The sequence below is a fragment of the Pelophylax lessonae genome (genome assembly GCF_965119305.1).
Source record: "Pelophylax lessonae genome assembly, chromosome: 2".
Lineage (NCBI taxonomy): Eukaryota > Metazoa > Chordata > Amphibia > Anura > Ranidae > Pelophylax > Pelophylax lessonae.
Window position 1 is genome coordinate 33,461,235 of NC_138769.1, and position 27,918 is coordinate 33,489,152.

The window sequence follows — 27,918 nt, forward strand, 5'->3', positions numbered from 1 at the left end:
CCAAGCTCATGTTTGTTTAGGCAGATATTAAACCAACAGAAATAGGGTGTCTTCTGATCGAGAACCGGAGCTAAAATAATCTTTGGGACATCAGCCATTCCCACAGCTAATTACCTTGATTGTAATGGGGAGAAGAGAGGCAATTAGGATGAGGAGGAGGGTAATATTCCATTTTCAGAGTCCGCAATGAATAGATTCATTTAAATCCGGATTTGACGGAGCCTGCTGCTCTGTAGAGGATTGTCATTGGTGCCGTAGTTAACTCTTCTATTCCACCGAATTATATATTTAAAGGTTACTTTGAACCATAGAACTTCTGTCCTGATTCTACGGCTGTCTGTTTAGTACTTGGCGCTTGAGCTCAGAATTTAATGATCATCTCTGGAAGAGATCTCCAATTGCCTGGCACTGTTCATCATAAATTAATTTGCAATAAATCCAAGGAAACTAATTATTATGCTCTTTAAAGCTGAACTCCAGGCAGATATCAAAGATACAAATTAATGCAGCTCTGTCATTCCGAATTCATCAATAAATAATTTTTTTAAATGCAAGGAGTACATAAATTTGATCTGGAATCAGTCTCTTGAACTCATTATACAGCAGGGCTGGAGTGAGAGGAAGAAGCAGGAAAGGGAGCTAAGGAGTTCATGTGCTGACAAGGGGCCAAAAGGAGGAGAGAGCAGAGTGACAAAGATGAGATTATCTGCTTCTCTTTTCACTGTCCAGTCATAGGTTGGGGGGTGCGTCCGGGACAATAGGGAGGTAGTGGGTTGAATGATGCTGGCCATCAGACTGAGGACATCTAGCAGCAAAAAAAAGTCTCTGGGTTGAAGTGGAATATTTCAACAAAAGCTGGTTTTGTTGATTTTACGTTTTTAACCACTTTAAGACCGAAAGGATTTGCCCCCTTAATGACCAGGCCCTATTTTGCGATTCAGCACTGCGTTACTTTAATGGACAATTGCGCTGTCGTGCGATGATGTACCCAAACGAAATTTACGTCCTTTTTTCCCCACAAATAGAGCTTTCTTTTGGTGGTATTTGATCACCTGTACGATTTTTTTTTTTTTTTTTTGCGTAAACAAAAATATAGCAACAATTTTAAGGGAAAAAAAACTATATTTTTCACATTCTGCTATATAACATTCCCCAAAAAAAAAATGGATTTTTGTAAAATCTTACCGTAAAATCCTTTTCTCTTAGCTCATCGACAGATGTAGTCCTCGGTGATACACCACCTTCGGGTTATGTTACCTCCGCAGGAGCAGGACTAGACAGGAAATTAAAAAGCTCTGGCCACACCCTAGGGGCAGTCCCAGAGGGTATATCCTCTCTCTCTCTGCCTCAGCAAATCAGTTATGTGAAAAAGCAGTGCTTAGAGAATTTAACCCAACCCAACTCCAAAACAGAGGGGCGGGGACTACGTCTGTCGATGAGCTAAGAGAAAAGGATTTTACGGTAAGATTTTACAAAAATCCATTTTTCTCTAGCGCTCATCGACAGACGTAGTCCTCGGTGATACACCACCTTCGGGACGTCCCAGAGCAGTATCACAACTGAGGGGTGGGAAAATGGAAATCAATCCCAATCTAGAAGGCCCAACCGGTGCCAACTAGAAGTTTACAATGCTCATCCTTAATGATGAGACTCAACCAAAAAAAGAGAAAACAATTTTTTTTTTTTTTTTTCAAACAGAAAAAAACCCTCGAGGTAGACCACCGGTCTCCTCAAATTGCGGCCTGCAAAACCTTGCGGCCAAATGAGGCATCCGCCGATGCCGTCACATCAATTTTATAGAATTTTGTAAAGGTATGTACCGACGACCAGGTGGCCGCCTTACATACCTGGACCACTGACGCCTGATGGCGAAAGGCCCAGGAAGTACTGAGCGCTCGAGTGGAGTGCGCCCTAACAGGGAACGGAGGACTCTGACCCTTAATAGAATAAGCCTGTACCACCGTTTGTCTAATCCATTTGGCAATGGTCGCGGCAGATGCAGGCAAACCCTTTCTGGGGCCATCCGTGATCACAAAAAGTGAATCCGTCTTACGGAATGATTCCGTAGCTTTCAGGTATACCCTGATTGCCCGAACCACATCTAAGGAATGCAACGCATGTTCCCAATGATGCTTGGGCTGAGGACACAAGGAAGGTAGTACAATATCTTCATTCAGATGAAAATCTGAAACCACCTTGGGAAGAAAAGATGGCTTAGGATGAAGTACTACCTTATCCCTATGAATCACTAGGTATGGTGACTGGCATGATAATGCAGCCAGTTCTGACACCCTGCGAGCAGAAGTAATAGCCACCAAGAAGGCCACCTTCTGGGATAGAGTAAGCAAGGGAATCTCCCTGATGTTTTCAAAGGGAGGTTTCTGTAGAACCGACAAAACCAAATTAAGATCCCAGGGCGGTAAGGGCGCGCGGACTGGAGGAGCCAGGTGCCGCACCCCCTGGATGAAATTCCGCACCAAGGATTTGGTAGCTAAAGGCTTCTGAAAGAAGATTGCTAATGCTGAAACTTGACCCTTGATGGTGCTCAAGGCTAGCTTCTGCTTAACCCCTTGTTGCAAAAAGGCCAATATTCGAGTCACCGAATAGGTACGTGGAGGAAATCCTAAAGATTCGCACCACGCAATATAAGTCTTCCATGTGTGATAATAGACTTTGCTGGAAGTCGCTTTCCTTGCTTTAATAAGGGTAGGAATGACTGAAGTAGACAAACCTCTGTCCTTCAGTACTTGGGTCTCAATGGCCAGGCCATTAAAACCAGCGACTGTAAAGCACGAAGGTAAATTGGTCCTTGAAACCACAGACACTCCCTGAGACGAAGTTCCCACGGAACGTCTGCGACTAACATGTCCAAGTCGGCTAGGCCGGCTTGAGGAGGCCAGCCTAGAATTTCTAGGACCACTGGCGCTGATTGGATCTGAACCAGGCGTCCCTAGAGGTATCTGGCCCCGACCATCCGAGAAAGTCTGGTCGTTTTCTGTTCCCACACATTTATCAGATACCTGATTGCTATCAGGAAGGGTGATCTTTTCTGGTTGAACCTCAGGGACCGAAGTCACCCGACTAGAGGCTACTTGGCCTATCTGGTCAACCAGATCCGATTCCTGTGAGGTATCGGGACTAATCTTAGGAAAAGGTAAAGGAAAAGATCTTTTCAGGGAACGGTAACTACCGCTTCCTGTGGTACTTAAATGTTGGAAGGGAAGAATCGCACCGGTAGTAGTGGTTGATGCTCGATCTAATGTCCTGAATACCGGTGAAAACGTCCCCCCACCCTGAAACCGGGTGGGGGCGCACCTTCAGGCTGTGTACTCCTTTGCTTCGGGTTTGGCTGGGTTGGTCCCCTTCTTGAACCCTCCTGGAGGAGTCTTGCCTTTCCCGCTAGTACCAGCCGGGCGCCCTTTATGGGCGGTAAAGAAAGGTCCTCGCTTGTTGCGAGGTCCCTTAGCTTTTGCAACCTGTGGCAAAAAAGTGCTCTTGCCCCCAGTGGCATCCTTAATGATTTCATCTAGGTTGGCTCCAAATAGACGATTCCCCTGAAAGGGGAGATTGGTCAAGGTCTTTTTGGAACCTAGGTCAGCTGACCAGCATTTTAACCACAGCACACGTCTGAGGATCACTGCTAACTTAGATGCATGCCCTAATAGGGGAGTAGTGTCCAAGGCTGCGTCACAGATAAACCGTAGCCCTTGTATGATCTGTTCCATCAAATCAGATGTCTCCTGGGGAATATCTTTTCCCCTAAGATCTTGGCGTACCATTTTCGCCCATTCCGTAAGTGTCTGGGAAACTAGACCAATAACGATTACTGGTCTAAATGCTGACCCTATCAGAGAAAAGATAGTGCGGGACTCTGCTTCTATCTTTCGATCCACCGGATCCTTAAAGGACGAAGTGTCCTCCACTGGAATAACCGTGGCTTTATTCAGCCTGGAAATAGGCGGATCCACGACTGGTGATACCGTCCATTTCTTAATGATGGATTCCTCAAACGGATAGCGTCTAGCAATACGCTTGGAAATAGTAAAGGTACGTTTAGAATGCTCCCATTCTCCTTTAATCTGATTACCAAAACATTTAGGTACAGGAAAAGCCTTCGCCGTCTTGATGGGCTTATTAGTCCCAAAAGGCCTCTCTGTTTCAGTTGCCTCTGCCGGTAAAGCCTCAAGTTTTAAGGTTTCTTGCACTGCCACAACTAGTGCGTCCACCAATGCTTCTTCCTGAATTATAGCAAGAGAAGAAGCGTCCTCCTCACTGTCTGAGGGGGCTTTACCTGGGATAACAGCCCTTGCAGAGGAACCTGCAACTGCCGTGACCATCTCTGAATCTGAGTCAGAGGTGTCAGATGGTATAGGGGTAGGCGGGGGTCGCTTCCTAGACCCCCGTCCCTGACAGGCCGCCTCCACCCGAGCCACCATAGACTCCAAAATTGCTGTAAATGACTCTATACTCTGTGCACCGGCGGGTCCCGAGGCCCCCTCGAGGGAAACAGGTGGGGGAATATGTGTGGCAGGGTCCATAATAACTCCAGTTACTTCCTGGATAATATAATTCAAAAGTAAAGAAAAAAACTTTTTTTTTTTTTTTTCTTTTCTTTTCTGACCCCCAGCGCCACAAAAAGCCCCTTAGTGTTACCTGCTTAGGGATCCCTATCGATCGAGAGAGAGAGAGATAGACCCCCAGGCTCACCACTTGATGCTCAGAGTTAAACTGCAACAGCTTACAGCGCTGTCTCGACAAACAGGAAGTCTCTTGGCTGGCTGCCCAGGAAGAAAGGAGGCGGCTCCGCCCCTCTGCACGCCTTCCGGCGCCTCCCCCAAGCTCCACGAGGTGTAGGATCACCTCAAACATGGCCGCCCCCATGCTGGAGACACGAGGCTACGCCAAAATGGCGGCTCGTGCGATCCAGCAAAAAAAATGGCGGCGGCCTAAACTGAATAGCGGTGTGCTGCAGGGCACACAACACTCTCTCTGCATGGGGATATGGCGTGGTTGGCGGTACCGGCCCTGGCGGACCGCGTGGCCGTTCGGGAGGCCTGCTATTAGCTGGAGATCTGATTTGGAAGGCAGTCTACATGTCCGTGGCTTCTGACTGGTAGGTAGCTTATACTTAACCCATAAGATTCCCAGAATGCCACAGATTACATCTTTAAAACATGTATACAATAGCGATCTAATGTCCTCGCCCAGTTCAGCTTTCTTGCTTGAAGATCTCACAGGAACACTGGAGAAAAAAGCTGTCTAAAAAATCTTTTTAAGAAAAAAATCTTGCCAGGACCTAAGATCCCAGCAAGGTGTCTAGGTCCTTACTCCTAACTAGACAGAAAATAACTGATTTGCTGAGGCAGAGAGAGAGAGGATATACCCTCTGGGACTGCCCCTAGGGTGTGGCCAGAGCTTTTTAATTTCCTGTCTAGTCCTGCTCCTGCGGAGGTAACATAACCCGAAGGTGGTGTATCACCGAGGACTACGTCTGTCGATGAGCGCTAGAGAAATAAAATTAGAAAATCTAAAGTTTTTAACATTTTAGGCCAACTTGTTTTCTGCTACATATTTTTGGTAAAAAAAAATCCGCAATAAGCGTATTTTGATTAGTTTGCGCAAAAGTTAATCGTGTCTACCAACTACGGGAAAGATTTATTTCATTTTTATTGTTTTTTTTTTTTTTTTTCGGGATCGCGTAATTGCGGCGGACAGATCGGACCCCTAACTGACATTTTTGACACTTTTGGGGGTACCAGAGACATTACTATAGTAATAAGTTCTAAAAATATGCACTGTTACTGGAATGACACTGGCAGGGAAGGGGTTAACAGTATAGGTGATCAAGGGGTTAAATGTGACCCTAGGGGAGTGATTCTAACTGTGAGGGGCTGTGGCTTCTGAGATGGAGACATGTGATCCTATATAGAAGGATCACATGAGCTCTGTCATCATTCCAGGGAGGAGGACAGTCGGCTGTGTTTACAACAGCCGACCGTCCTTCTCTCTCATCGGGGAGCGATCGTGGGTGTCAGGTGGCAATTGGAGCCACCTGACACATCGGCTTCTCCGCTGATGATCGGGGGCGGGAGCGCCCTGCCGGCAGCGCGCGCTCGCCCCCTAGTTCCTTGCAGGCGAGCGACGTCGTTTTGCCTGTACGACAAGCCAGATTGCCTCAGTAAATATAACGTAGGTGGTCCAGAAGTGGTTAATGGGCTATTTCTTTTTATCTTGTTATATTTGCCAACGTCAGCAAAAACAAAAGAAAAAAAAAAAACTCTTGCAGTGCCCCACCCCCCCCCCCTTTTCTACCAGTGCTCCAGCTGTCTCTTGAACTTGTTGTACAGCAGGGCTGGTGTGTGAGAGGAAGCAGCACTTGGAGCAAAGGAGTTCATGTGCTGAAAATGAGGAGCCAAAAGGAGAGAGCAGAGTGACAAAAAGATGGGATCATCATCGTGCTGTTTTTCCTTTCACTGTCCAGTCATAGGTTGGGGGTGCGTCCGGGACAACCATGGTTCAGAGTTAGTAGGTTGAATAATGATGCTGGCCATCGGACTGAGGACATCTAGCATAGCAGCAACCCCCCCCCTCCTTCCCTACCAGCACTGAAAGGGTTAAATGCTTGGTAGGCCTAGGCAGTGATGGCAAACCTTGGCACCCCAGATGTTTTGGAACTACATTTCCCATGATGCTCAACTACAATGCAGAGTGCATGAGCATCATGGGAAATGTAGTTCCAAAACATCTGGGGTGCCAAGGTTCGCCATCATTGGCCTAGGGTATAAATAAAGGCTGCATTACTTACCTGACTCCTCACTCCAGCAGAATCCTGTTCTCCCCCAAGCTCCAGTCTGTGGGCAGAGCCTTGGTGTCCTCACATCATACAATGCAGGGCTTTTGAACCTGCACTGTACAAGGTGGAGTAAGCAATGCAACCATGGCTGGGAGCAGCTTATAGAGGAGGCTGGGAGCAGACTGGTTGCATGGGTTGAGGGAGCCTGCTGCAGTGAGATGAACGTAAGTTTTATACAGCCTTTTCTGCAACCCCTAAGACTGGAAGTGCAAGAAGGCGAACTACAACTATTCTTAAAAAATGTCCCCTCTCCTACCTACCCTGTATTAAAAAAAATCTGTCTACTTACCTATATCTATTCTGCTCTGGTCCAGTCACATGAATCTGCAGCTCCGGCTCTCCTGTGTTAGTAAACGGCTGCTGCAGGGGAGAGGTGGGAGCACTGACAATAGCTGGACTATGGGAGGCCTATGGGTGATGTCACGACTCCCAAGATTTCCCAGCTGTTGGGTGCTCGCTCCTCTCCCCTGCAGCTGCTGCTTACTGACACTGGGGAGCCAGGACTTCAGAATCGCATGACCAGATTAAAGGATAGGTAAGTACACAGATATTTTCTAATATTGGATAGGTGGGAGGAGGCAACATTTTTAAGAATAGCTACAGTTGGATTTTTCTTCCACTTCAAAGTAGAACTAAACTCTCCTCCACTGCAGCTATGTGGTGTCCAGGAGCTCCCTTACTGGCTGCTTGCTTCTGCAGGTTTTCCAGGTTCCGATCATCACATGTTTTCATTGGCCAGGTTAGGATGACGTCACTCCCACGCATTCGCAGAAGTTCATTCATCTCCTGCAGATACCAAAATTCTACACTAAGCTGTGTGTTCAGACTTCTAGAGTCCTGGTCTTACCGGCCTAAATAATAATGTGACTTCTAAATTTGTACTCCACCAGCAGCTCCCCCCCCCCCCCCCCAGAAGCTTAATATGACACCAAGCTCACTGCTAGCCTCATTTTTCTGTAGTATGCTAGACTGTTGCAAATAGGATTGGCAGCAAGGTTGGGCAATGTCATTATAATGGGGGACTTTAATTATCCTGATATAGACTGGGCAGAAGGAACCGCACACTCAGCCAAAGCTCAGCAGTTCCTAAATGTTTTGCAGGACAATTTCATGGGTCAGATGGTGAATGCACCGACAAACAATGCGGTACTTGACCTACTGATTACCAACAATACAGACCTGCTCACGGATATAGAAATACGGGACAACTTAGGGAACAGTGACCATAGGTCAATTAGTTTCAGTATTAATTACAGTAATAGGAAACACAAGGGTAATATAAGGACACTGAATTTCTAAAGAGCCAATTTCCCAAAACTGCGCTCGCTGCTAGAAAATATCAAATGGGATAGAACCCTGGGAACAAAGAACACGGAGGAAAAATGGGAGTGCTTCAAAAGCATACTTAACAAAGTGATTGACCAGTGCATTCCAAAGGGAAATAAATTTAAAAGAGCAAAACTAAACCCTGGGTGGCTAAACTCCAACATAAAAATGCACATTAATGCTAAAGGAAAGGCCTTCAAAAATACAAGGCTGAGGGGTCATTGGCAGCATTTAAGCATTACAAAGAGTGTAATAAGAAATGTAAAGACGAAATCAGGGCGGCTAAAATAGAACACAAGAGACATATAGCGGAAGAGAGTAAAAAGAACCCCAAGAAATTCTTTAAGTATATAAACAGTAAGAAAGCGAGGCCAGAACACATTGGCCCCATAAAAGATGACAAAGGAAATATGGCCACTGAGGACAGGGAAAAGGCGGAAGTGTTAAATAATTTCTTCTCTTCAGTCTTCACAAAAGAATCTGGGGGCTACACGAACCCAGCTTGTAAGGCCAAACTAAACAACACACCTCAGGAAGTGCCCCCATGGCCAACAGAAGATAGACTTAGAACTAAACTAGAGAAACTTAACATAAATAAATCACCGGGAGCGGATGGCTTGCACCCGAGGGTTCTTAAAGAGCTCAGCCAGGTGATTGCCAGACCATTATTCTTGATCTTTAAGGATAGTTTACAGATGGGTATGGTGCCAGCTGATTGGAAAAAAGCCAACGTGGTACCAATATTTAAAAAGGGGCCGAGATATATCCCGGGTAACTATAGGCCGGTCAGCCTAACATCTGTAGTCTGCAAGTTTTTGGAGGGGATGTTAAGGGACCACATACAAGACTTTAGTAATGAAAACTGTATTTTCTCTGTCGCTCATTGACAGACGTAGTCCTCGTTGATTCAACACACTCGGGTTATGCTGCCCTCTACAGGAGTAGGACTAGACAGGAAAGAAAACGTTCTGGCCACACCCTAGGGGCAGTCCCAGAGGGTATATCCTCTCACTTCCTGCTCTAGCAAATCAGTTTTTTTCTGTCTAGTTAGGAGTAAGGACCTAGATACCTTGCTGGGATCTTCGGTCCTGGCAGGATTTTTTTCTTAGAAAATTTTTTTAGACAGCTTTTTTCTCCAGTGTTCCTGTGAGCTCTTCAAGCAAGAAAGCTGAACTGGGCGACGGGCTGGATGTTGAGATCCAGTGGTCACCCCAGTTCAGCCTACGAGCGAGCGCGTTCAGGCCATAGCTCTGCGCTGGGTCGGCCGCGACATAGTCCCACTGGACGGGGACTGACCCTGCGAGTTAAACGTCTCGCTGAAACGCCAAAGACCATGAGTCACGGCGTCCGGATTGGTCGACAGCCCTCCCACTTCGGTGGAGAGGGGTACTGTCAGGAGTTGGCGCCCGCCTGGTTCCGGTATGGTGAGTAGTATGTTCCCCCTTTTCCCCCTGACGGGTCTTGTGGTGAACGCGGGCCCCTCTCTGTAATGGTAAGGATGGGTCTTCCCTCTATCCTATAACATGTCACAGATCCCCCTGTTTGAGTGTGATTTTTGTGAACAAGAAGCCAGGAGGCTTGGTTTGGGAGCTGACAATCTAATTGCAAAGATGTTAAAATGATTGAAGTCAGGGGCAGTACTAGAACTTTACTGTGATAGTGTAAGGTATCCTACCTGTCAGAAGCCACAGGGCGATGTCTATACATGTATACTGCATTCCAGATCATTCCTCCAGCTAAGCAGATGCCTCCCGACGGCCACGGACCGCATACGGCCCGCCAGGGTCCGGTACCGCCGACCATGCTGACCACCATGAGGGTGAAGGGTTGTGAGGCCAAGATCCTTCTGCAGACATGCCGCTATTCTGTGCAGACCTCCGCCATTGTCTGGTAGTTCGCACGAGGCCGCCATTTTGGCGTAGCCTCGTGTCTCCAGCATGGGGGCGGCCATGTTTGAGGTGACTCAAACACCTCATGGAGCTAGGGGAGGCGCCGGAAGGCGTGCAGAGGGGCGGAGCCGCCTCCTTTCTTCCCGGGAAGCCAGCCAAAAGACTTCCTGTCTGTTCTAGACAATGCTGAAACAAGTTGCATTTTGAAACTCTGAGCAGTAAGTGGTGAGCTTTGGGGTCTATCTCTCTCTCTCTCTCTCTCTCTCTCTCTCTCTCTCGCTCTATAGGGGTCCCTAAGCAGGCAACACTGAGGGGCTTTGTGGCGCTGGGGGTCTGAAAAAAAAAAAAAAGAAGTTTTATTTCTTTTTGGCAAATTGATTTTTCCGGGCAGTATCTGGAATTATCATGGACCCTGCCACACAGGTACCCCCACCGGTTTCCCTCGGGGGGGCCGAGGGACCCGCCAGTGCACAGAGTATGGATGCATTCACAGCAGTTTTGAAGTCTTTGGTGGCTCGGGTGGAGACGGCCTGTCAGGAACGGGGGTCAAGAAAGCGACCCCCGCCTACCCCTATATCGTCTGAGACTTCAGATTCTGAGATGGTTATTGCAGCTGCAGGCCCCTCTGCAGGGGCTGTTATCTCAGGTAAGGTTCCCTCAGACAGTGAGGAGAACGTTCATGCTTCCGCCATAAATCAGGAAGAAGCATTGGTGGACGCACTAGTTGTGCGGTTCGGGAAACCTTAAGACTTGAGGTTTTTCCGGCAGAGGCAAATAAAAAGGAATTTCCCTTTGGTACTAACAAACCCACCAGGACGGTGAAGGTTTTTTCTTTACCCAAGTGTTTGGGTAAAAAGATTAAAGAGGTATGGGATCATTCTAAGCGTACCTTTTACTAGTTCCAAGCGCATTACTAGACGCTATCCGTTTGAGGAATCCCTCATTAAGAAATGGACGGTATCACCACCAGTGGTGGATCCACCTATTTCCAGACTGAATAAAGCCACGGTTTTCAGTGGAGGACGCTTCGTCCTTTAAGAATTCGGTGGATCGGAAGGTAGAAGCGGAGTCCCGCACTATCTTTCCCTGATAGGATCAGCCTTTAGACCAGTTATTGTCATTTGATCTAGTTCTCAGACATTTACGGAATGGGCGAGATTGGTGCGCCAGGACCTGAAGGGGAAAGGTATCCCCCAGGCAACATCTGTTTTGATGGAACAGATTATATAAGGACTACAGGTTGTCTGTGACGTAGTCTTGGATGCTACCCCCCTATTAGGGCATGCATCTATGTCAGCGGTAATCCTCAGACGTGTGCTGTGGTTAAAATGCTGGGTCAGCGTAAGTACTACAGGGAGCGGTAGTTACCGTTCCCTGAACAGATCATTTTCTTTACCTTTTCCAAAGATTAGCATCAGTTCCCACAAGAATCGGATCCGGTTGAATGGACAGACCAAGGAGCCTCTAGCCGGGTGACTTCGGTCTCTGTTTAACCAGGAGAAATCACCACTCGTGATAGGAATCAGGTGTCTAAATAATGTGTGGGAACAGAGAACGATCAGACTTTGTCGGATTGCCTGGGCCAGGTAGCTCTAGGGCAGCCTGGTTCGGATCCAGTCAGGCAATATCAGGGTGATGACGTAAGTCATTCGCCAAGGATTTCACCATCTGTGCCTTCTTCACAGCATCCCGAAGGAGCGGAGATTGGTAACGCGCGCCCACGATGCTCCAGTGGACGCAGCAGACGCGCTGAACGGCCTGTAAAGGCAGTGTCAGCTATTAAAGGGATTCCCTCATCTCAGATTGCTGCTGAGATTTCTCCGCAGGATGGAGATGGAGGGTACTCCAGTTGTCCTGGAAATTCTAGGCTAGCCTCGTCAAGCCAGTCCGGCCGACTTGGACATGCTAGTCGCGAACGTTCCTTGGGAACTTCTTCTCAGGGAGTGTCTGCGGTCTCAAGGACCGATCTTCCATTGTGCTTTACAATCGCTGGGTTTAATGGCCTGGCCATTGAGACCCAGGTACTGAAGGACAGAGGGTTGTCAGCTTCAGTTATTCCTACGCTAATTAAAGCAGGGAAAGCGACTTCCAGCAAGGTCTATTATCGCACATGGAAGACGTATATCGCGTGGTGCGAATCTTTAGAAATTCCTCCACGTACCTATTCGGTGACCCGAATATTGGCCTTTCTGCGAAAGGGGGTTGAGCAGAAACTAGCCTTGAGCACCATCAAGGGTCAGGTTTCAGCATTAGCAATCTTCTTTCAGAAGCCTTTGGCTATTAAGTCCTTGGTGCGGAATTTCATCCAGGGGATGCGGCACCTGGCTCCACCAGTCCGCGCACCCTTATCGCCCTGGGATTTTAATTTGGTTGTCGGTTCTGAAGAAACCTCCTTTTTGAAAGCATCAGGGAGATTCCCTTGTTTACTTCCAGAAGGTGGCCTTCTTGGTGGCTATTACTTCTGCACGCAGGGTGTCAGAACTGGCTGCATTGTCAGACCAGTCCCCATATTTAGTGATTCAGAGGGATAAGGTAGTTCTTCATCCTAAGCCATCCTTTCTTCCAAAGGTGGTTTAAGGCTTCATCTGAATGAAGATATTGTACTACCTTCCTTGTGTCCTCAGCCCAATCATCATCAGGAACATGCGTTGCATTCCTTGGATGTGGTTCGGGCAATCAGGGTATACCTGAAGGCTACGGAATCATTCCGTAAGACGGATGGCCCCAGAAAGGGGTTGCCTGCATCTGCCGCGACTATCTCCAAATGGATTAGACAGACGGTGGTACAGGCTTATTCTAGTAAGGGTCGGAATCCTCCGTTCCCTGTTAGGGCGCACTTCACTCGAGCGCTCAGTACTCCTGGGCTTTCCGCCATCAGGCATCAGTGGTCCAGGTATGTAAGGCGGCCACCTGGTCGTCGGTACATACCTTTTCAAAATTTTATAAGATTTATGTGATGGCATCGGTGGATGCCTCATTTGGCCGCAAGGTTTGCAGGCCACAATTTGAGGAGACCGGTGGTCTACCTCGAGGGTTGTTTTCTGTTGGAATTTTCTGTTGAATCTCATCTTTAATTGATGAGCATTGGAAACTTCTAGTTGGCACCGGTTGGGCCTTCTAGATTGGATTTGTTTTCCATTTTCCCACCCCTCATTTGTGGTACTGCTTTGGGATGTCCCGAGTGTGTTGAATCAACGAGGACTACGTCTGTCAATGAGCGACAGAGAAAAATGGATTTTTGTAAGATCTTACCGTAAAATCCTTTTCTCTTAAGCTCATTGACAGACGTAGTACCCGCCCCTCTGTTTTTGGGTTGGGTTAAATTCTCTAAACACTGCTTTGTGACATAACAACTGATTTGCTAGAGCAGGAAGTGAGAGGATATACCCTCTGGGACTGCCCCTAGGGTGTGGCCAGAACATTTTCTTTCCTGTCTAGTCCTACTCCCTGTAGAGGGCAGCATAACCCGAGTGTGTTGAATCAACGAGGACTACGTCTGTCAATGAGCTTAAGAGAAAAGGATTTTAAGGTAAGATCTTACAAAAATCCATTTATTAGTAGTAATCAGCATGGATTCATGAAAAATCGTTCTTGCCAAACCAATCTATTAACCTTCTATGAAGTGAGCTGCCACCTAGATAAAGGTAAGCCTGTGGATGTGGTGTATCTGGACTTGTCAAAGGCCTTTGACACCGTTCCCCACAAACGCTTACTGTTCAAACTAAGGAAGGTAGGTATGGACCATAAGGTGAGTACCTGGATAGAGAACTGGCTCCAGGGGAGGTTGCAAAGGGTGATGATTAATGGGGAGTCCCTCAGATTGGGCGGGTGTGGAAAGAGGGGTCCCCCAGGGTTCTGTCCTGGGACCAATCCTGTTTAATTTATTCATAAATGATCTAGAGGAGGGGATATCTAGCAAAATCTCAGTTTCTCTTACGTCCTCCGACAGTCGCCGCCTCTTCATATTCGTCACATATGGGGTATTAGACTTTGCTCCGAAAGAGTAGCTAGGCAACAGAATATGTTAACATTAAAGCTTTTAACATATCCCACCCTCAAGGGGTGGTCCCCTCAGTCAATACCCTCCTACTTCCTGCAACCATATCTCAGTTTTAATGTCTAGCTTGTCAGGAGTGGCTGGCTCTCTCTGTGCTAGGGCTTTGTGCCCCAGACTCTTCTTTTTTTGATTTTTTGTTTGAGTTTTCTCTCTACCTTTACTTAGCTGTTCTTTTTGTCAGCTTTAGTTAGTTCTTCGGATGAAGAGGATCATGCGGGCTGGGTCTCGGGCTGATCCCCCTGGTCGCAGGTCGTGGGTCAGTGGCTTCCCAGCCTGCCATCGAGCGTTCAGCCAGGTAACGCTCCTGGCACAGTGAACGACCCATCCCTGTTCGGTGCAGGGATGATTGGTGAGGTGGCTACCTCACTGGACGCTGTGCGGTTTCTTAACCCCCATTCTGTGCGTCTTGTATGCGACTCTCCCTGCCTCATGTGCAGCGGCTTGTTCGCCTGTGCGGGTCCCCCACGCCACTGTGAGGTAAGTGTATTTATGTGGGGACCTGTTTGTCTGGGGGGGTGTCAGTCTGGGACTGTGTAACCTGCCTCTATTCACACTGTTTGTCTCCCTATCTCTCGGCTGCATGCTGTGGGCTGCAAGGGGGGGGGGGGAGCTGTGTGACACTGTGTGTGTCAGCCTTGTCAGTGTGAGAAGCTGTGTGCTGTGGGGCATGTTTTGTGGCATGTTTGGGCATTATACAGCGATCGCTGCGGCGATCTGACATATTTTTTTATATACAGACATGTGTGCATTACTGTACTGTGGAGCGGCGGTTTCGGCGCCAAACGGCGCCATTTTGCCTACACTTGCTCCAGCCGCATGTTCTACATGCATGGCGGCCATTTTCTTGTAGCCTCCCATAGGCTTTCATAGAGCGCCCTGGCAGCATCACTTCCTCTTCTCCAGGAACACCGATCGAGGCAGCAGCAGCGGCGAGGGTCTCCTCAGGTTATATCCTTCCTATCCATTGCCTGTGTCAGTTTTATTGTCCCTGTGGGGGTTTCATTGTGCTTGTGTGTGGTGCGGTGGGCTGCGCTCGCCGCGCGTGTTAAAGGGGCAGTTAACCCTTTATTATCCGGCATTTGTTATAGGGGCAATGGATTCTCAGGAGGGCAAATTTCCTACCGCCTTGGTGGAAAGCCAGGGGACCGCTGTTTCCCCCCCAGGGGGGGATTTAGCCACTATTGTGGCTGGCCTTGCTGCTCAGGTGCAGATGCTGGTGGCTGCTCAATCTACTAAAAGACACAGAGTTGCTCTTTCCTCTGATTCTGAGGGTGAAGGTGATGGGGTTGTTATGGCGGGGGCCTCCTTATCGGGGTCCCGCTCCTCCCTGGATCTAGTGGGGTCCGAGGTGGAGGCTGAAGTTGAAGGGGTTGATAATTCTCCCCCTGGCTCGCCTGAAGAGCTTGCAATCATGGATGAATTGATTGCTTCCATAAAACAAACGCTGCGTTTGCAGGATGAAGTGTGTCCCCCCGCTGCCTTGGCGGCTTATGGGACGCAGAGAAAACGCAGGGCGCCGCAGGTTTTTCCCTGCAATGATGATTTTCAGCGCGCTGTTAAGGAACAATGGCGCAATCTGCGCAAACCTTTTGCTGTACCAAGTAGGTTCAAGCTGCGTTATCCTTTCTCGCCTTCCACTGCTGAAAGGTGGTGTGTGCCACCCCCAGTGGATCACGCAATTGCGGTTTTAAACAAATCCACTGCGATTCCTGCAGAGGATTCCCCTGTGTTCCGTGATGCCACGGATAGGAGATTGGAGTCTCTTGCCCGTCATACTTATTCTGTTACGGGTTCTATGCTTAAGGCTCTGTTTGCCTCTCTCATGGCGGCCCAGGCGGTCGCAAGTTGGACGCAGATGCTTAGGCGCGTCCTAGTGGCCGGTTCGGCCTCGCCCGCGACCCTGGATATGGTGGATCAAATCCACCAGGGTGTCATGTATCTGTGTGATGCGGACTTGGACCTAGTCCCGTTGGCTGCACGTGTGCACAGCGTGGCGGTGTTGTCTCGCCGCCTGGTTTGGTTGAAATGTTGGTCCGTGGACCAGTCTTCACGTAAGACCTTAGCCAATCTGCCTTATGATGGGTCTCGCCTTTTTGGGGAGTCCTTGGATGTGTTGATTAAGGGGATCACCGGAGGTAAGAGCACTCTCTTGCCCCATTTCCCCAAGGCTAAGGGGGCTTCTGGGAAGAAGCATGCTAATTTTCGGCCCCCTCAGGGGTCCTTTCGTGCCTTTCGGTCGCACTACAAGGGCAAACCGTTCAAAGGTCAAGGCTCTCAGAAGAAGCCCTGGTCTGGAAAACAGAAGTCCGGTCAATCCGGATCCGCAGCCCATAACAGTGCGGCCTGAAGGGGCGCCCTCACCCAGTTTTGGGGTGGGGGGACGCTTGCTCGGTTTTCTTCAGCCCTGGTTGGCCCGCGTGCGGGACAGATGGGTTCAGGAGATCGTTCGATCTGGTTACAAGATCGAGTTTCTCTCTCGGCCGGAGAGCAGATTTTTTCCCTCAAATCTTCAACTGTCTCCAGAGCGTTTACGGGACCTGCACCTGGCGGTGCGGGACCTGAGGGCTCAGGGAGTGGTAGTTCCGGTGCCTCATCGGGACAGATTTCGGGGGTTTTATTCCAATCTGTTCACCGTGCCCAGAAAGGAGGGCAAGGTTCGTCCAATTCTGGACTTGAAGGCTCTGAACCGCTCTGTGCGGGTTCGCAAGTTCCGCATGGAATCCCTGCGGTCGGTGGTGGCTGCCCTGGTTCCGGGGGTATTCATGGCCTCCATCGATTTGAAGGATGCGTATCTTCACATCCCCATTTTCGAGGGTCACCAGAGGTACCTTCGATTTGCCATTGCGGAGGATCACTACCAGTTCGTGGCGTTGCCTTTTGGTCTCGCCTCGGCTCCGCGGGTCTTCACCAAGGTGCTTGCACCGGTTCTGGCATTATTGAGGGCCCAGGGCATTTCTGTCCTGGGGTATCTGGACGACATTCTGGTTCGGTCTGCGACCAGCCAGGGTCTGGAGAAGGACCTGTCTGTCACGATGCAAACTCTGCAGGAGTTTGGTTGGACGATAAATTTTCCAAAGTCGACACTGAGTCCGTCGGTTCGTCTTCCCTACCTGGGAATGATTCTGGACTCGGTGCAGGCGAAGGTCTTCCTGCCGGAAGACAAACTCAGAACTCTTCAGGAGGAAGTCAGGTCCCTCAGGGACGTTCCGCACTCGTCTCTGCGGACGTGCATGAGATGTCTGGGATTGATGGTCTCGGCCTTCGAGGCGATTCCCTTCGCCCAGTTTCACACGCGGGGTCTCCAAGCGGAGATCCTGTCCATGTGAGACGGGCGACCTCAATCTCTGGATCTTCAAATCTCGTTGAGTCATCGCACCAGAAGAGACCTTCTGTGGTGGCTCCAGTCCCCGATGGTGTCCGGGGGCAAGTCGTTTCGTCCTATCTCGTGGACGGTGATCACCACGGATGCCAGCCTGTCGGGCTGGGGTGGTGTTCTGGGCGTTCTGTCCGCCCAGGGAACTTGGTCGGAGGGGGAGTCTTCCCTTCCGATCAACATTCTGGGATTGCGTGCGATAAGTCTCTGTCTTCATCGCTGGACGGACCGGCTGCAGGGCTGCCCGGTTCGGGTGCAGACGGACAATGCCACGGCGGTGGCCTACATCAACCACCAAGGGGGCACCAGGAGTGCCCGAGCGGCTCGAGAAGTGGCCGACATCCTGTCTTGGGCCGAGACTCATGTCCCGGCGATAACGGCGGTTCACATTCCGGGGGTGGAGAACTGGCAGGCGGACTGAGTCGCCAGACCCTGGATCAGGGGGAATGGTCTCTCCACCCGGCTGTCTTCCAGATGTTGTGCGCGAAGTGGGGTCTTCCAGATGTGGACCTATTCGCGTCTCGTCTCAACAACAAGGTGAGAAGGTTCGTGGCAAGGACGCGCGACCCTCGGGCAGACGCGTCGGACGCGTTAATGGCCCCGTGGCATCAGTACAGGCTGATGTACGCGTTTCCACCGATTCAGTTGCTGTCCAGGTTCCTTCGCAGGTTACACTCGGGAACGCAGCACGGTGATTCTTGTGGCACCGGACTGGCCTCGCCGGTCCTGGTACGCAGACCTCGTGAATCTGGCGGTCGACGCCCCGTGGCGTCTGCCTCTTCGAGACGATCTCCTGTCTCAAGGACCGATATACCATCCTGCTTTACAGTCGCTGGCTTTGACGGCCTGGCTGTTGAGACCGAGGTCCTGAAGGAGAAGGGTCTCTCCCCAGAGGTCATTCATACTTTGATCAACGCGAGGAAGTCTTCCTCGGGGAAGGTTTAAGGCCTATTTTGCCTGGTGTGAGTCCAGGGGGTTTTCACCCCGCACGTACTCGGTTTCCCAAGTGCTGTCCTTCCTTCAAACGGGTGTCGATCAGCGTTTGGCGCTGGCTACGATAAAGGGTCAGGTGTCTGCGCTGGCCGTTCTGTTTCAACGTTCCGTGGCTTCCAACTCCTTGGTTGGCACTTTTGTTCAGGGTGTGCGGCATCTGGTTCCTCCTAGGAGGGATCCTTTGCCCCCTTGGGACTTGAATCTCGTTCTGTCTGTGTTGCAACGTGCTCCTTTTGAACAGATCAGGGAGATCTCGTTGTCCATGTTGTCCAAAAAGGTCGCCTTTTTGGTGGCGATCACTTCGGCTCGCAGAGTGTCGGAGCTGGCAGCTTTGTCCTGCAAGTCTCCGTATCTGGTTGTTCATTTGGATAAGGTGGTCTTGCGACCTAATCCTTCTTTTCTTCCGAAACGAGTTTCGGAATTCCATCTTAATGAGGATATTGTCTTGCCTTCGCTGTGCGCGAAGCCTAAACATCCAAAGGAGGTGAGATTACATTCTCTGGATGTTGTTCGGGCGGTAAGGGTTTACCTTAAATCGACTGAGTCTTTTCAAAAGACTGATTCCTTGTTTGTTCTTCCAGAGGGTCCTCGGAAGGGCATGGCGGCGTCGGCCTCTACCATCGCAAAATGGATCAGGCAGACCATTGAACAGGCCTATGCTTTGCAGGGGAAGGTTCCCCCTGTGCCTGTGAAGGCGCACTCTACTAGATCTCTGAGTACGGCTTGGGCCTGTCGTCATGGGGCTTCTGTAGCCCAGGTGTGTAAGGCGGCGACTTGGTCGACCGTGCACACTTTCACAAAATTCTACAAAGTAGATGTTCAGGCATCTGCGGATGCTTCCTTTGGCCGCAAGGTTCTTAGTGCGGCGATTCCCTAGGGTCCCTTGTGGGGACCTCTGGCTGTTGGGATAAGTTTTTTATCCCCTGGTTATTTGTCTTTTCCTGGGTTGTTGCTCCTGTTGAGCTCCTGTTTTTTTCCTGTTGCCCAGCTGGGTTCCTTCCTTTGGTAAGGTTCCTTTCTTTGATGCGGAGACTGCGTTGCCTTTTCGGCGCGGATGCGTTTCCCACCCCTCATGTTTGCACTGCTTTGGGACGTCCCCATATGTGACGAATATGAAGAGGCGGCGACTGTCGGAGGACGTAAGAGAAAACGGAATTTTTGTAAAATCTTACCTGTAAAATTCCTTTCTCTGAGTCCTCCGACAGTCGCCGCCCCCGCCCCTCTTTTGGGGTTTGGTTGTATACTCTACTGCTATTCCACTAAAACTGAGATATGGTTGCAGGAAGTAGGAGGGTATTGACTGAGGGGACCACCCCTTGAGGGTGGGATATGTTAAAAGCTTTAATGTTAACATATTCTGTTGCCTAGCTACTCCTTCGGAGCAAAGTCTAATACCCCATATGTGACTAATATGAAGAGGCGGCGACTGTCGGACGACTCAGAGAAAGGAATTTTACAGGTAAGATTTTACAAAAATTCCGTTATTTGCGGATGATACTAAACTAAGCATGCCAATATCTTCTGGGCAGGATGTGGAAACCTTACAAGCGGACCTGAACACAATTATGGGGTGGGCAACTACATGGCAGATGAGATTTAATGTTGAAAAATGTAAAGTAATGCACTTGGGGGCCAGAAACCAGAAAGCAAGCTACTCACTGGGGGGGGGGGGGGGGGGGCTCTGGGTGATTCTAGGATGGAAAAGGACCTGGGGGTACTGGTAGACAACAGGCTTGGCAGTGGCATGCAATGCCAAGCCGCTGCAAGCAAAGCCAACAGAATACTGGGATGTATAAAAAAGGGGATTCACTCCAGAAATAAAGAGATTATTCTTCCACTCTATAAGACTCTGGTCCGGCCACATCTGGAGTATGCTGTCAAGTTCTGGGCACCGGTCCTCAGGAAGGATGTGCTGGAACTGGTCCAGAGAAGGGCAACAAAAATAATTAGGGGAATGGAGGACATCAGCTATGAGGAAAGACTACAAGCACTGTAGCATCAATGTACAAATATTGTACTGGCAACCCTAGCATATGGAAAAACCTATTCAGAGAAAGGGAATACAATAAGACACGTGGCCACTCACTAAAACTAGAGTAAAGGAGGTTTAACCTTTAAAATACGCAGGGGGTTCTTCACTGTAAGAGCAGTAAGGATGTGGAATTCTCTTCCACAAACAGTTGTATCAGCAGGGAGCATTGATAGTTTCAAAAAACTATTAGATGGGCACCTTAAAGACCACAACATAGAGGGGTATACAATGTACGGTTAACAGTAGACACACACACACACACACACATCATAGGTTGAACTGGATGGACTGATGTCTTTTTTCAACCTCACTAACTATGTAACTCAGTGGCGTAGCGTGGGGGGTGCAGGGGGGGCCGGCCGCACCGGGCGCAACATTTGGGGGGGCGCATCCCACGCCAGTGTCACTCTAGCAAACTTTAAAAATTCTTCCTAGCATGTCACTTCAGCCGCCGCCATCTTCAGGCTAAACGATGGCCGGTCGGCGCCCTGTGATTGGGCCAACATTGTCATGTGCGGCAGCGGGGCTGGCCAGTAGCAGAGCCCCGCCTCGCTTCTGGAGCCTGCCTCGCTGTCTTCTAAGTCAGCCCTGCATGTGCCTCCGTCCCGCCTCCTCTAGGGCTCTCACAGTCCTCCCCAACCCGCCCCCTGTAATGGCTCGATGACGCGGTGGTGTCCTCTGTGTAGTGGGCAGTGTAGTGTAGTGGGCAGTGTAGTGGTCAGGTAGGAGTCAGGTAGGTCTTTGTAAGGGTCAGTGTCATTGACAGGTAGGTCAGTGTAGTGGCCACTACAGGAATCAGGTATGTTAGCGTAGTGGACTGGTAGGTCAGTATAGGAATCAGGCTGGTCAGTACTATTGTAGGAAGGGACTCGGGGAGTACTAAAAGTCCGCAGGTTAGGGGGCGCAAATTACTTGCCTTGCCCCGGGCGCTGACAACCCACGCTACGCCACTGATGTAACTATGTAACTATGTTGCTCTGGGAATTTAAAAACGAGTTTGTTTGAGCCTAAAATTGATATGATAATGTATTGGGTATTAACTTGGATATACACTGTGTCCCCATTGAGGACATTTTTATTGTTTTTTATTTTTTTGTTTTTTACTAGTAATGGCGGCTATCTGCGATTTTTTTTTTTTTTTTTTTTTTTTTTTTTTTGCGGGACTGCGACATTGCGGCAGTGTTGCATGTAACTCAGCATGTTGTGCTGCCCTGGTAACATGTATGTATGCGGGACGACTTGTGGAGGGCGCTACTAGCCGACTACTTAACACCTTGTGAAAGGAACAACCGTTCAGTAGCACATTTTGGCTCTGAGGAAGAGGGTCCTCCCTCGAAACGCGGCAGCCAAGCCATACAGTTGCTGACACCGACACGTCATCCAGTACAGGGGTTCCCTGGTTAATTTGGAGAGGACCGGTTCCATTGTGTTTTATGTACTATATCATCACTCGTTTGTGAGTATAATGTATGTTGTCTTTGGATCACAATAAACCTTTTTTAGTGGTAATGCATGAGGTCGGTGTGCCTTTCTTTTGCTGTTGTCTTACATTGTATTTTGGATACCCTTGGTTCTGAGGGGGCAGCAAGACCTTAAGTGGTACATACCAAGACCATATAAGAATAGTTATCCTTCATTTCATACCACCCGAGCGCAGGAGAATTTTTGTTTGACCTGTGTACTCTAGCCAGAACTTTTAAGTTTCAGTGCTGGATGTTCCGCCCTGTACAGGCGGTAAAGGAAATATAAGTATTTTCACAGGGCTGTTTTTTTTTCAAATAATAGGTACTCTTCCCCCCCCTTCCAAATCACTCTGTCTCCACCCACTACCTACCTCTGAGCACTGTCCCTTGGTTCCCCTTCCTACCCACCTCCGAGCACCATCCCTTGGTTCCCCTTCCTACCCACCTCCGAGCACCGTCCCTTGGTTTCCCCTTCCTACCCACCTCCGAGCACCGTCCCTTGGTTTCCCCTTCCTACCCACCTCCGAGCACCGTCCCTCGGTTTCCCCTTCCTACCCACCTCCGAGCACTGTCCCTTGGTTCCCCTTCCTACCCACCTCCGAGCACCGTCCCTTGGGTTCCCCTTCCTACCCACCTCCGAGCACCGTCCCTTGGGTTCCCCTTCCTACCCACCTCCGAGCACCGTCCCTTGGGTTCCCCTTCCTACCCACCTCCGAGCACCGTCCCTTGGTTCCCCTTCCTACCCACCTCCGAGCACCGTCCCTTGGTTCCCCTTCCTACCCACCTCCGAGCACCGTCCCTTGGTTCCCCCTTCCTACCCACCTCCGAGCACCGTCCCTTGGTTTCCCCTTCCTACCCACCTCCGAGCACCGTCCCTTGGTTTCCCCTTCCTACCCACCTCCGAGCACCGTCCCTTGGTTTCCCCTTCCTACCCACCTCCGAGCACCGTCCCTTGGTTTCCCTTCCTACCCACCTCCGAGCACCGTCCCTTGCTTCCCCTTCCTACTCACCTCCGAGCACCGTCCCTTGCTTCCCCTTCCTACCCACCTCCGAGCACCGTCCCTTGCTTCCCCTTCCTACCCACCTCCGAGCACCGTCCCTTGCTTCCCCTTCCTACCCACCTCCGAGCACCGTCCCTTGCTTCCCCTTCCTACCCACCTCCGAGCACCGTCCCTTGCTTCCCCTTCCTACCCACCTCCGAGCACCGTCCCTTGGTTCCCCTCCCTACCCACCTCCGAGCACCGTCCCTTGGATCCCCTTCCTACCCACCTCCGAGCACCGTCCCTTGGTTCCCCTTCCTACCCACCTCCGAGCACCGTCCCTTGGTTCCCCTTCCTACCCACCTCTGAGCACTGCCTCTTGATTCTGCCACCTACATACCTCCGAGCACTGTCCCTTGGTTCCCCCTCCTACATACCCCTGAGCACCGTCCCTTGGTTCCCCCGCCTACCCACCTCCGAGCACTGTTCCTTGGCTCCCCCCCCCCCCTTACCCACCTCTGAGCACCATATCTTGGTTGCCCCCTCTACCCACCTCTGAGCACCGTCCCTTGATTGCAATGCCTACCCACCTCCCAGTACTGACTCTTTTTAGGGAATACAGAACCAAGTATCATTTTGTGGTGCAAAGTAGTTTTTATGGAATCTGTTAATAACAAAGATTGTAAAAATTGACCCCCTGCAGCCAGCAACAATAGATCCATTCTAGCAACAATAGATACCCCCAGCAGCAATAGACACACCCCCCCCCCCCCAGCAACAATAGATCTCCCAGCAGCCAGCATCAATAGACCCATGGCTCAACACTAGATCCTTCCAGCAACAATTGCCCTCCCCAGCAACAATAGATATCCAACCTGCAGCAATAAATCCCCATCAGCAACAGTAGACACCCCGCAATAATAGATTCCCCCAGCAATAATAGATCCCCAGCACCCCTTGCAAATACTTTCAGTGCTGGAGGTGCCGAACTTCCATTGAAAAAAAGCCCTAGTTTCACAAAACACAGTAGCTGATACACACTGCATTAGTGTTCATTTAGAGTAGAAATTGGGAAAAAATTGTGTTGTCCCGGAGTTCACCTTTTAACTGCAGCATAGAAAAGTCTGGTCACACAGCTACCTGGCAGGGCTGTGTAAATCTTGGGACTGGGTGGACATAACAACAAATCCTTGGGCAAATAAAATTCTGTGTATGTGTTTTATCTTGTAGCCAAATTCAGTTCTAACTTTTGTTAATGAGTATACAATGACTGGCATTAGGCTGCCAATGTGTGCGACTGTTGGATCTGAAATGGGCAAAGATAGGAGTACACGAGGGTGGGTGAAGGGCGTATTATGCGTACATTTCTATGCCAGGCTGTAGCTGTGCCAGGGCCGGGGTTTTTATTTTCTATTCATACAGGGGTTAGCCATAGTGCAGAGAAAACATTGTGGTTTGAAGGTGTGAAAGCGTCCAGGGACGGTGTTACCATAGTGTTCTTTCTCATAGTGAAACCCAAGTTAGCAACGCATCTTAACCCTCCAGCATTTCCTGAGGTGGGGGCAATGGCTTTCAGCATTAGAGACCGTGTCACCAGACCATGCATTGCAATGAAAATCTTCCCATAAGAATATATATGTGCATTTCATGTAATGTAAACCTGTAAAGACCCCCATGTGTGCACCTGTGGTCTTCAAACTGTGACCCATGAGCCCACCGGATGTTGCACTTCAGGACACCATTCCTCCCGCTGGTATAAGGCATAAGTCACCCCTCTAACCTCATTCATCAGACACCATTGCTTCCACTGACACCAACAGTGGTGCAGCATTCCTCAACTGACACCAAGGGTTGGGCTTTGTTCATCCCACTGACACCAAGTATTGGGCACTATTCCTCCTACTGACACCAATGATGGGACACTATTCCTCCCACTGACATCAATGATGGGACACTCTTCCTCCCACTGACACCAATGATGGGGCACTATTCCTCCCACTGACACCAATGATGGGACACTATTCCTCCCACTGACACCAATGATGGGGCACTATTCCTCCCACTGACACCAATGATGGGGCACTATTCCTCCCACTGACACCAATGATGGGACACTATTCCTCCCACTGACACCAATGATGGGACACTATTCCTCCCACTGACACCAATGATGGGACACTATTCCTCCCACTGACACCAATGATGGGGCACTATTCCTTCCTCTGATACAAATGATGGGACACTATTCCTTCCTCACTATTCGGACACCAATGATGGGACACTAGTCCTCCCACGGACACCAATGATGGGACACTAGTCCTCCCACGGACACCAATGATGGGGCATTATTTATCTCATTAATAATGATGGGGCACTATTCCTCCCACTGACACCAATGATGGGACACTATTCCTCCCACTAATACGAATGATGGGACACTATTCCTCCCACTAATACGAATGATGGGACACTATTTCTCCCACTGACACCAATGATGAGACACCATTCCACTGACCTCAATGATGGGACACTATTTCTCCCACTGACCTCAATGATGGGGCACTATTCCTCCCACTGACACCAATGATGGGGCTTTATTCTTTCTCCTACTGACTACACCACATGCGCTTTGTAATTTACTAACTCCCATTGACCAGATGAGACATTGATTACTCACGCTGACTCTGGGGTGTTTTCCTCTCTGGTCACCGTCTGGCTCCCCTAAAGTCTGAAGGACAGTAAACTGGCCCTTTATTTTAGAAGGTTTGGAGACCCCTGGCGTAGATATGCAAAAGCTCGGAGACTGCTCCTGGTCGCCACAATTTTGAATGTGATGTCAGAAGCTCCAACAGACTCCTAATATAGCAGCCTCAGCCCAGCTCCAACGCATTTCACCCCGCTCACAGGGCTTAGTCATAAAGGTGGCCTGGATGGAGCTGGGTTGAGGCCGCTTTTACCTAGGTGACTGTCGGGCATGTTGGTGTGCTGTGCTCAGGACTTTCTTCTTATTGGCTGCCACTGTGGTCACATGATTGGGAGCCGTTTCCTATCTTTCACAGCTCTGTCTCTGTGCTGGGACTGGGAGAGCCCCCAACCCAGAAAGCTCTGCTGCCCATGGATGCATATGTGCTACACGAGCGGCAAGAGGTTAAAGCTCAATTCCAAGCAAAATAAAAGGCTCAGATTAACTTCTTCTCGCCCGCGGTATAGCCGAAAGATGGCCACAGCGCAGACCTTAATTGCCGGGAGGGCGTCCATGTATGTCCTCCCGTGCATGAGCTGCCTGCGCACTCCCTGCGGAGCGCGCACAGCTCGCTCTGTGATCAGCGAATCCATAAGACTCGACTGATCACAGATCTGAGTAAGGGGCCGGTCCCTTACCACGTGATCAGCTGTCAGACAATGACAGCTGATCACATGATGTAAACAGCAGCGGGCGATCAGCTTTTTTTTTTTTCTTCTCGCGTTGTCAGCGTGAAGAGAAAGAATAACCAATCGCCAGATGCTGTCAGAGGGACATCGGTCCCGAAGAGGATGAGCAACTGTTCCCATCAGTACCTCCTACCAGTGCAGGTCATTGCCACCTATCAGAGCCAATCAGTGCACCATCAGTGCTGCCTATCAGTATCACCTACCAGCGCCTATTATTTCCCTTCAGTGCCACCCATCAGTGTTGCCTTATTAGTGCCCTTCTGTATCGCCTATTAGTGCCCATCAGTGCCACATCATCAGCGCACATCAATGAAGGAGAAAAATTACCTGTTTGCAACATTTTATAACAATCTATAAAAACTTTTTTTTTTCTTTTTTTTCTGTTTTTTTTTTTTTCTTTTTTCTTTTTCTGTTTTTCCTTTTTTCTTTTCCTTTTTTTTCCTTTTTTTTTCTTTTTTCTTTTCCTTATTTTTTTCCTTTTTTTTTTCCTTATTATTTTCCTTTTTTTTTTTTTTTCCTTTTTTTTTTTCTTTTTCCTTTTTCCTTTTTTTTAATTTTTGTTTTTTTTTTTGTTCAGCAAAAAATAAAAAAAACCCAGTAGTGATTAAATACCACCAAAAAAAAGCTCTTATTTTTTTTTTTTTTTTAAATGATACAAATTTAATTTGGTTGCATGACCGCGCAATTATCATTCAAAGTACAACAGCGCTGAAAGTTGAGAATTGGCCTGGGCAGGAAGGGGGTTTAAGTGCCCAGTAGGCAAGTGGTTAATGCAGCTCTGTACTCATTATGCGAACAGCCTAAGTAACTAATTGTGGCTTGGTATCGGCCTCTTGCAATCCCTGTACAGCAGAGCTCAGACTTGGAGAAGGAGAAGCAACACAATGAGCCATTCAATTGTACTGCAGTGTTTGCATGCTGGTAGGAGAGAGCAGACTGACAGACGGATGAGCTCATCAGTCTACCTCTTCTCCTTCACTGCCCAGTGACAGGCTGGAGGTGGGAAGAAGACCTGTTAGTCATACTGAAATACAGCTGAGGAAATCGGGTTCCCTGCCCTGCCTGAAAGGACTGAACAGTGTGACAGAGCTGCATTAATCTCAGGACTGGGTTGACAGAAATAAAAATCCTTTGGCAGATAAGATTGCTTTTATTTGAGTATTTCCTCTGATAATTTTCATGCAACATGTTTGATTTCTTACTTATCTTACGTTTTTCATTTTCAGTTGGTCCGTTAACTATATCGTTCAGCAGAATTCCGAGCCTGAAGAGGATCCAGCTTAAAAACCGCTACGTGAAGCCCGGCGGTTATTTCAGCCCCAAACACTGCTACGGGCGATACAGGACTGCGGTGATCATTCCGCACCGGAGCCGGGAGACCCACCTGCAGACGCTGCTTTACTACCTGCACCCCTTCCTACAGCGCCAGCAGCTGCACTACGCCATATTCGTAGTCCATCAGGTAAAGGTGCCTTTGGGTTCGTTTTGATCCAGTTATCCCCTCCAGGAGTATACAGTGC

General features: G+C 49.3%; 1 protein-coding gene across 1 annotated transcript in view; it reads left to right on the forward strand.

The window, feature by feature from the left end:
* The window catches only part of LOC309545414 (beta-1,4-galactosyltransferase 3-like), a 169,839-nt gene that overhangs the window by 80,822 nt on the left and 61,099 nt on the right, over nucleotides 1-27,918 (forward strand). Inside the window, exon 3 of the mRNA XM_082244600.1 lies at nucleotides 27,625-27,860. Within this exon, the coding sequence (XP_082100726.1) occupies nucleotides 27,625-27,860 (236 nt within the window). The remainder of the gene's footprint in view (nucleotides 1-27,624; nucleotides 27,861-27,918) is intronic.